General features: G+C 37.3%; 2 protein-coding genes across 2 annotated transcripts in view; one reads left to right on the top strand and one right to left on the bottom strand.

The window, feature by feature from the left end:
- Positions 1-3,502, top strand: part of LOC107722362 (low-density lipoprotein receptor-related protein 8-like) — a 122,702-nt gene extending 119,200 nt beyond the window's left edge. Inside the window, exons 16-17 of the mRNA XM_016530693.1 lie at positions 1,603-1,671; positions 2,876-3,502. Coding sequence (XP_016386179.1) covers positions 1,603-1,671; positions 2,876-3,207 — 401 coding nt within the window. The 3' untranslated portion in view covers positions 3,208-3,502. The remainder of the gene's footprint in view (positions 1-1,602; positions 1,672-2,875) is intronic.
- Positions 3,503-4,520: 1,018 nt separating this feature from the next.
- The window catches only part of LOC107722033 (KN motif and ankyrin repeat domain-containing protein 4-like), a 25,016-nt gene continuing 19,160 nt past the window's right edge, over positions 4,521-10,376 (bottom strand). The window contains exon 11 of the mRNA XM_016530265.1: positions 4,521-5,531. Coding sequence (XP_016385751.1) covers positions 5,496-5,531 — 36 coding nt within the window. The 3' untranslated portion in view covers positions 4,521-5,495. The remainder of the gene's footprint in view (positions 5,532-10,376) is intronic.

Raw genomic sequence — 10,376 nt, 5'->3', positions numbered from 1 at the left:
AGCGGATCTACACGAATCACACAAATGACCCATTTTGAATTCAAAACGGTGAATTTCACCGAAAGGTGACAAGTTTGCATCCCTGGTACCGAAACTTGCCAAGCGGTGTCGCTGGTGATGTGCGCATCTTTCCCAGTACCACCTATAATATGCTGCTGCTAAGTGCAACCCTAGCTAATCTGTTTCCCAGTAACCCTATTAGTAATTGGACTATTACCAGTAATTCATCTTGCAAATAAATAAATGAAAATAAGCTGGAATTAACAACAAAAACATTTGTTTGTCATATAATTATCCTTAAGTCAGTCTTATCTCCATTTACCGCTGTCATGTTTCCTCTTTTCTTCCTCTTCTTGCTTTTTTCCGCTTCTGGCTGCCAGACAGATAAGTCCTCTTCATGTTTAAATTAGCAAATGCACGAGTAGCTGTGCCAGTTTGAAAACGGCGGCCGATGCATCACGAGGAAAAAGCAAGCACATCTAGCGTAACGCGAGAGGGGGCCCCCAGGGGGGATGCAGATGTATTGCTCCGTTATATTAATAATGACATTTTCGATTGTTCAGATGGTCAGCTGTCGGGGGCCCCCTCAATTGCCTGCCTTGCCTGCTCTATTGATACGCCTCTGCATTTAACAGTATTATTAAATTGTTTTTTGAAAGATTAACTTTGAGTTTTAGATGATAGAAGGGTTATTATAGTTAACTAAACCCATAAACTTCAAATTATTTTATTTCAGCTATTTCTCAAGACAACATTTCTCATTTTCATTTAGTTCAACTTATACTAAAATAACTAAAACTGAAATAAAAAATTAATAAAAAAAAAACAATGTAGACATATTTACAAAACTAATAAAAATGTCAAAATCAAACAACATAATTACTAAAATGTTCACTAAAATTAAAGAGAGAAAATATATATTTTAAATAATTTAAAATTTTAATAAAAATTATAATAGTATCTTTATTATACTGAAATAACACTGGATGATACCAGAGGTGATGTAAATGAAAAAAATAGGGTAAATGAGCTGCACAATTAAATATTCAAAATCGACCGATAACTGATATGGTAATGATTTGTGATATCAACAATGCTGTCTATCAGAAATGCATTAAGATAAAGATAAACCTATAAACAACTCATGCAGGTAATTCATGTGGCTTGGCTCCAGAAGTTCACCAGGATTTCAAAATGTTCGTTTAAAGATTGGTACAAATGTTTTAACAGTTTTTACATACTGTAATGTTCCTTTAGATCAGGGGTGTCAAACTCAATTTCTGGAGGGCCGGAGCCCTGCAGAGTTTAGATTCAACCCTAATTAAGTTTGACACCCCTGCATTAGATGATAATGTGGCCTAAACTACTGTATACTACTGTATACTCCTCCCTCCAAACTTTTCATCCATTTGGTCATACTGAGAAAGCCTGAAAGCTTGCACTATCTAATGCTAGTAACAGTCACCAAACTGCAGTTGGTCACTTTGTTTTGGGCAGCATAGAGAAGGGTCAATCAGCCACATCAACTTGTTTGACTAGACATGTTAAACAAAGGTGTATCTGAAGGTGTAAATGATGCTCCTCTCTTTTATTTTCCTCCAGCTGGCAATGAGTTGTTTCTCCTTGGCCGTAATCTGACAGTGGCAGTGCTTGGAGTTGTAATTCCCATAGGTATGTACATCATCTGCCTCTCTGGGGCCGCTAAGGTCCTGCTCTGTGCTATTTTGAGCACATTTTGACACCAGTGTTGCTCACCGATGCTCTAACTACAAGGTGAGAGAGCCCAGGGCAGCAGACTCAGCTGAATGGAGATGTAGTTTGTGTGTGTGCTGTCTGAATGACTTTAGATTAATTCGACTTTATTGTGTTTGTGAGCCAAGAAAGAAACTCCCTTGGTAATATTACAACAAAACTGACTAACATCAAGCCTGCTGCATTGCAGAGAGAGCAGATGTTATGATTTATTTGATTTTTATTATGTTAGGTTTTTAGCAGCATACAAAGATTTCTGAGAGCCATATAATAATTTTCTCTGATCAGTTTGTATGGAGTTTTTGCCCTTCTTCCTTATTCTTCATTCCCTATCAACCCTTTTTGCTCTGTTTCAGTTTTCATCTGCTATTCACGTTCTCTTTTACTATCATTAGTTTCAATCCAGCCAATTTAAAGGAACAGTTCACCAATAATAACAATTCTGTCATCATTTACAATACTCGCCCTCATGTTGTTTCGTATCGGTATGACTGACTGACTTCTGTGGAACACAAAAGGAGATGTTAGGTAGAATGTTCATCCTGCTCTTTTTCACACCTGAAGTCTACAAGAGCTTAAAAATAACAAAAAGCACCATAAAAGTGATCCGTCTCATCCGACTCATGCACTATACTGTACTTCAAATCTTTTGAAGTTATGTAAGAGTTTTTTCTGAGGAACAGAGTAGCATGAACATTACACTAAGCTTCTCCATTTGTATTCCACGGAAGAGATTAGAACAACATAAAGGTGAGTAAATGACAGAATTGCTATATTTGTGTGAATTATTCTTTTAATTCTACACTTGTTTACCTCTATCTATCTAGATATCTGTCTGTCTGTCTGTCTGTCCGTCTATCTATCTATCTATCTATCTGCCTGTATGTCTATCTATTGGTCTGACTGTCCGTCTGTCTATCTATCTATCTATCTATCTATCTATCTATCTATCTATCTATCTGTCTGTCTATCTGTCTGTCTGTCTGTCTGTCTGTCTGTCTGCCTATCTGTCTGTCCGTCTATCTGTTTTTGTTTGTCACACTGGCTGTCTTGTCAGTCATTCCACCTCCAGTCAAGCGTGTGTTAACATGTCCCCTCACGGCTGTATGTTAAACACATGCAGTTCCTATTGTTGCCACAGTGGTCTTTGGAGTGGTGTGTGCCGGCGTTTACCTCGTTTACCGCAACTGGAGGAGGAACAGCACCAAAAGCATGAACTTCGACAACCCCGTCTACCGCAAAACCACAGGAGAGACGGAGGAGGATGAGATTCACATCGGACGGACTGACAGGCTCGCTGGCCATCACCACCCTTACCCTGGGCCCGTGGTCAGCATGACACCAGTCGGCACAGGGACGTGCCCGCCATTCATCGCTCTGCCTCTGGGGACCGGTTTACCAGACCCTGCCACACACTGGTACACAGAGCAGCCCACCATCTCTAGTACTAAGTGAAAGGGAGGACGACTCTGGAAATACTGTGACCGCAGGGAGCAGGACTGACACGTGGCTGCCAAGCTATGCAGGAACTGAATGGCATTTAGTGAGCTGAATCATTCTTAACATGCCCAGGTTTAGAAGTCTGCTGGAGTGCAAACGCTGGATTGATTACTAAACAAAAGGTTTAGACATTTCAGACCCATATTCATTTGATCCATTTTAAGCATAATTTTATTGCTGGTTGGAACCACCAGGGCAAGCCTTTTCAGACCTGCATTATTTATATTTATCTTATAATCACAGACAAATCTAGCACTGTAACTGGTATTAAATTTACTACTTAAATATTGAAACTGAAATGTCCAGCACTTTAGCTAAAGCTGCAGAGAGAAAAGAAAATTTTTGATCCTTATTACTAACATGGCTTTGTTTCATTTAGTTATCAGGCATGTTTTCAAAGTTACCTAATTAACCAATTAATTAGAATTAATACAGAGTTCTGGCATGAAACTCTAGATGGTGCAGTCCGATAGGTCTAGCTCAATCTTACCTGTCGACATCATTGTCACATGGCAGCTGATTGGTTCTCTCCTGTATCGGTAGCCAATGAGCTCGCTGCTCAACATTCAAATATATGACTAGTGCTTGCCGTAACAGTTGCAGCTTGCTTTAGAAACCCTCCACCTTCCCCAGCTCCACCTGTATAGATCTGCTACGGGGTGATTCATGTATGCTAGATGGGGGTTATTCATATGTGTTATATGTGCAGCAGCAGTATTTCTTACATGCTTACAGCAGCATGTTTTGGATGTATGGGCAGTAGCAAGTCTCGGTACTTGCTCTGCCGCAGCAGCAGCGTAGCAGATCTATTCCGCCAAGACCAAATACATTAACATTGTCATGTACATACATGAGAGTTGTCATGACAGAAATCAATTTATTACCATTTCAATTAAATATATTACATCATAAAGTACCTTTTAATAGGCTTAACAAAAAAAATTAGACACAATTACAAAGTAACACTTCCAAATGTAGATCTTTGATGGCTCAAGGGCAAACAAGCGATTTTAACTGCTTGGTTTGTTTGTTTGTTTATTTATATAGCACAGTTTAATGCAACACCATGTTGCCCAAAGTGCTTCACAATATCACAATAAAATTACATAAAACCAAGCATAGTCACAAGTAACAACACAAATCACATAACAACATGGACACAATTTAAAATAACTAAACCTGCATCACAACAACTCCTCATTAGTCTTTAAAAGATGTGCTTTTTTGGTGTCATGACTTTTTATTTTTAATTGTTTAATAATGATAAAATGTATAAACAGTTCAAGTAGTTTAAAAAAATGAGCCACATTTCTAAAACTGTTTACCTGTATCACATATTATACAGTATAACTGTTTTATTTTAATAATCTTTGACCAGTTGCCTCATTACAAACATAATAACACAAGTGGCGTTAACATGAAATCAAAATGGACTTATTCACTTGTTTGGTCATACTGTACGCGATTCATCTGTGCATATGATTCCAAAGAAAAAAACATTTGTCTTCAAAAACTTGCTCTGATTCTGAAACATTTGTTTTTGGCTGATGGCACTAACAACTTTAATATGGAGACCGCTCTTCATGATCCATTAAATTCCCAATGCATGAAATCAAGTCCCACCCTTTTTCCTCATTAAATATTCAAATTGCATATGCCATTATAAGAGTAAAATGGGCTGAAAATGTTGTTTCATGTTGAATTTAACAGTACTTAACACTAGGATGTTCATTATTCACTTTGAGGAAACACATTTTAGGTTTTCAACTTAGAACCCACCCAACAAAGAAAGATATCAGTACAATATTCACAAATTTGATATGTTTTGTCCGTTTCATCAATATTATCCCATTTTTATAGGTGTGTTTACTCTATAGAGAGACATTCTATATTCATCACTCGCATGCAAATGAAAAGCCATTGTCCTTGAAATTACACGACTGTCTGGTGAGGCTGCGGACGGGTCTCTGTGGGGCTCCACCGCACTGCAGCTACAACTTGGCAAGACACTGAAATTGGCAGAGTACCCTGGTTAGTGGAGCAAACCCTAGCGTAATCACACCAAGTTGGAATAGATGTTACCGAGGGTCAGCGCGAGAACGTTGCACCATGGGGTCTCTTGTGGTTCACACCGAGCTGCGTTTCGCTAGGCGTAAACCAGTGGGAATTTATGAAATGTCACAGTTTCACACATCTGTTTCTGTTATTGGAGTTGTTGCATGCTGAACGGGTTTGCCGCCTACTTACAGTACATTCACTTTCCTGTTGTTGTTTGTCTTCTGAGCGGAGAAACAGGAAGAACATAAGCTGATAGTCGCCCCAAGGGTCTAGCATAGCTACAGGCGCTGAGCTAAAGGTTACATAAGCACTATGTTAACGTCTAAACACATTAGAATCACGTTAACATTGGAAAAAAGTGTTTTGGACTGGCATATGTGCAGACAGATTTAGGGCTCATGCCTCACTGTAATAGACGTATCGACCTTTAAAGACACTCTCAAAGGCCACACATTCCAAATGCTGGACATTTGTTCGTGCGGTTGTTTTTAACACGGGGTACCTCTGCATTCTTCTGTCATGTGCTGTGGGAATGTTTCGTTTTGTCTCAGGGAGATGGAATAGAGAGTGTCAGCATTGAGGGATTTCAGTTTAGCAATGATAATTGAAATAGGACATTATGTGTACAATGCATTCACTGTCGAGAAAAAATGATGAAAACATAAAATGCATCCTGCGTGCAAATACATTATGTAGATTAACATAAGATGTGATGCATAAAGAGGGGCTTTGGTAAGAGACAGATTTTTTAGAGGGCTGCATTGTCAGCAAATGTTGGGATAGTAGTATTGTTGTCCAGGTCACCAAACATGCCAAAGTCACATTTCACCCCAGAATGAAAAGAAAGAAAAAATATTTTGCACAAAGAAAAGCCTTTTGAAATGGGGAAATATGTACTGTATTTACACACTACTGTTGAAAGAGGTTTCTTATGTTCACCAAGGCTGCATTTATTCGGTCAAAAAATACAGTAAAAACTGTAATATTGTGAAATAACATTACAATTGAAAATAACTGTTTTCTATTTTAATATTTTATAAAATGTAATTTATTCCGGTGATGCAAATCTGAATTTTCAGCATCATTACTCCAGTCTTCAGAGTCACATGATCCTTTAGAAATCATTCAACTATGCTGATTTGCTGCTCAAGAAATATTTCTTTAATATTATTAAATTATCTTACTACTACTATTATATATATCTATATATATAGATAGATAGATAGATAGATAGATCATTAAAAAAAACAAATAACAAACAACAAATATATGAAATGTAATATTCAATATATATATATATATATATATATATATATATATATATATATATATATATATATATATATATATATATATATATATATATATATATATATATATATATATATATATATATATATATATATATATATATTTCTTTTATATTTTATAAATGATAAATTTTACTAAATGTAAATAATTAAATTTTAAATATTACTAAATTAAAAACAAAAAACATTGTTTTCATAGTAAGGAAATGAGAATTACCAGGGCCATCTTGCAATTTACATCTTGCAATACATTTTACAAATCTTATTGGTCCTAAAAGCACACCTTGTTTTATTTATGCAACATATATTTTTTTTATTTATTTCTTTTGATTTTGGGGAAATAATGACCTGAGCATGTTTCGTGAGATTTACTCGCTGAAGCTTTTTTTCCTTATACTTTATATTATGAGGGTGTCTTGGGTGTCCTATCCTTTGAATAAATTGTCAGACAAAATGACTTTTTTTTTCTCATTAGGGTGGTCAGGAAGACCAGCTGTTCATTCACAGATTCTGGGATCAGATGTTACCTCATTAATAATAAAGAGCATCGCTCTAGGATTTCAAATGAAGACTCCCTCATAAGAGAGGAGCATTAAATATCCTGAGTGTGTGTAGATGTTAATATATGCGTTCAGAATGCATGTATTTGTGGTGTGAAAGTTAAATCTGTGTGCAATGTGATTATGGAATGCGAAGTGTAAATATGTTTTCATACAAATACTTTTGATACACCTTTGTAAAAATGTATATAAGATTTTAGATAACAGTATTGCCTATGAATTAATTTATTTGGAATATATTATCATTGTTTTCTGATGATAATTTCTGATGGTAAAATAATATATTCTGCCAAAGTGTTTCTGTGCTGTTGGTATTATTCATGTTTGCTGTTAATATTTTTTTTACTTTTTGAATTTATTTCAATCTTTATTTTTTACATTTTAAGGCTTTAATATAGAATATTTTGAGTAGTTTTATTAAATTACATTGTTATTGCACTATATTTTGCAAACACAAAACTTTTTTTATTTTTTCGTGCCTTGTTTTGTGATTTTTACCAACACTGATTTCATTGTCTGAACTCTCGCTGCATAAACTTTTTTGTGGCATATTGGTCTCATTGTATTTCAGTTGTATGTCTCTCTATAGATTGATATAAAAATGAATTAAAAATCTGCTGCCATTTGTGTTTCATTGAACATAATTTTTTTTTTTTTAATATTTTTGGTATAGCATGTTGGAGATCTATTATGCAAAATTCACTTTTATATTGTTTTTGAACATAATTATGTTTCCACAGTGTATGTACACATCCACTCTATTATGTGTTAAAAATATTTTCCCCTTAAATTGGAAGTCTCAAAATAAGCATTCAGGAATGTACTCCAATGTGACATCACACAGGCACATGCCCCGCCCACAACTGGTAACTATATCTACTTATTAGCTTAGCTCCTCCCCTGAGTGAGCTGTACACAGCCATGTTTATCTCCTCGCTACAGCAGAGATAAATTTCATTTTCTGATTCATATTAACAGCATAGACAGCAGTACGCACTTATATTACACTGCTGTCACTTTAATACATAGATCAAATATTTATATGCGATTTCTTTCCCAGCTGTTTACCTTCATATACATAACCTTTTGTGTATTTGACAGTTTAAGTGCAATAAGCTGCGAAAGACAACTTAGTTTAGTGCTCACGAGACATGCTTGATGTAACCATTCAAAACAACAGTATATCAGAAGTTTAAACTGATATGGCTTTAAAGGTGCAGTATGTAATATTGACAGCTAGCGGTTGAAATGGGTACTGCAGTCCAAATTCAAAATATTGTTTCTCCCACCCACTCCTCCTCCTCAGGCCCGCCCACATGTAGACGCGCGTTTAGCTGTATACGTAAAATGTTCTGTCGTATCGGCATTTCATCCAGACGGATCCGGTGTTTTTGGAGCCTGAATCCGCTATTTTTAGAAACCGGGTCGCAGAGTGGATAAATCTGAAAACAACACCCTTGTGTTTTCGTGTGTATAGCCAATCTGTATATTTTGTGAAACGATGATGTCATCACCCCACGTCTCAACCCTAGTCAGACACCGCTACATCGCGTAACAGCAACAACAGCAACAACGGTGGACTACAAGCTTGTGTTTGTGCTGCAGAAGCTACTGAGCCTATTAGCTTTACTAAAGCAAAATCAAAAATTACTAAAGCAAAAATATTTGTATACAGCGTGCAAGGTTTATGCACATGCTCCAATTCGTTTTCTCCATTTTTAGTGCATCTCAGTGGCAGAATTACAGCGACACATACTGGTCTGGCATGTATACTACATCGTTTTGAGTCGGTTTCAGTGGTTTCGTGTGTACGCAGATATTTCTTGAGACGATGCTGTGTTTACGGAATTTTTTTTTTTAGAACGAGGTAAAAAAAGATTGGATAGGGAAAGCTCTGGCTTCGTGTGGGTGTGGCCTCAGACTCAAAGCTCACGCGGGTTGCCAGATTGAGGACACTCAATCATAATGCCGAATCTGCCATTTTGTCCGACAAACAAACCAGATAGTAGAGTAGATTAACGTCGGTGGACTTGAACTTGAAAAATGGATGTCTTTCCAAGGTTGAAACAAGATTCCTTCTGATGTTCATTCTTGTTTATTTCTAGTAACTAGTAAAGAGGAAGAGATTATCGGTTCACGTGCTGCTTGAACTGAGGCACTACAGCAATCTGTCATGACACATTAAAGAGCCACAAAATAGTATTTATTGTTTGAATTTATTGCAAAATTACAAAATTTGAACGCCGAGACTTTCATTCCAGACGTAACCTGCTCTGTCTTATCTGACGGTGCGTTGTTTCCTCTTTGCTCCACAATGTATTTTTCACTGCGTGATAACATGATGTGTGGTGTGAGAGTGCCATGGCTTGTTGGACGTAGCAACAGTAACTAAGGGTGACGAATCTTTGCGAAGGGACAATTGACAATGGAAGACGATGAGCCTTACACCCTGTAAGTTGTAGAGTAGATTTATCCGTGTTTTAATATGCCTCTGGTCATAAAACTTTTTAGATGGATGCCTTTTTAGTTCAAGTAGAATCTGTGATCTCTGACGCAGTTCGTTTGCTGGCTTCCATAGCTGCGATATGCTGTTTTCCGCCAAGTGGCAACCCTGGGTGTAGAAATACTATTGGGTGAATTGGCATTGGGCGGAGTCACACAGAGCAAATCAAAAACAGAGGCCCTGTCCCAAATCACACCCTAAACCCTCGCGGTGTTCCTCTGAGTTCACACTTTCGTGACGTAATGCCACTTTGACTGTCGAGTAGAAGTCTGCTGCTGAGCTCGCCCCAGAGTGTGGGCTCGGCAGAAGTGCGCATCGAGGGTGCATAGCGGGCCCCAAAGGGGGCGCTCGTGAGCACCCTTCTGAAAGCTAAAATGACGAATGGGACACCCTACGGTCTCGTGGACTTAAAGGGGTCATATGATGCGATTTCAAGTTTTCCTTTCTCTTTAGAGTGTTACAAGCTGATTGTGCATAGATAAGATCCCTGAAGTTGCAAAGACTAAAGTCTCAAAACCAAAGAGATATTCTTTATCAAAGTTAAGACTCTGCCACGCCCCCCTAAAACGGCTCGTTCTAACACGCCCCCACATATCTACCTCACTATGTGGAAATATTTGCATAATGCCGCCCAAATGTGCACACAAAGAAAGAAGGCGTGGTTTCAGTAACAGCAGTTAGTGTTGAAGCAGC

The sequence above is a fragment of the Sinocyclocheilus rhinocerous genome, unplaced genomic scaffold (genome assembly GCF_001515625.1).
Source record: "Sinocyclocheilus rhinocerous isolate Xijiao unplaced genomic scaffold, SAMN03320098_v1.1 scaffold161, whole genome shotgun sequence".
Classification (NCBI taxonomy): Eukaryota; Metazoa; Chordata; class Actinopteri; order Cypriniformes; family Cyprinidae; genus Sinocyclocheilus; species Sinocyclocheilus rhinocerous.
The sequence above is the reverse complement of the archived record's forward strand: the minus strand, read 5'-3'. Positions and strand labels throughout refer to the sequence as shown.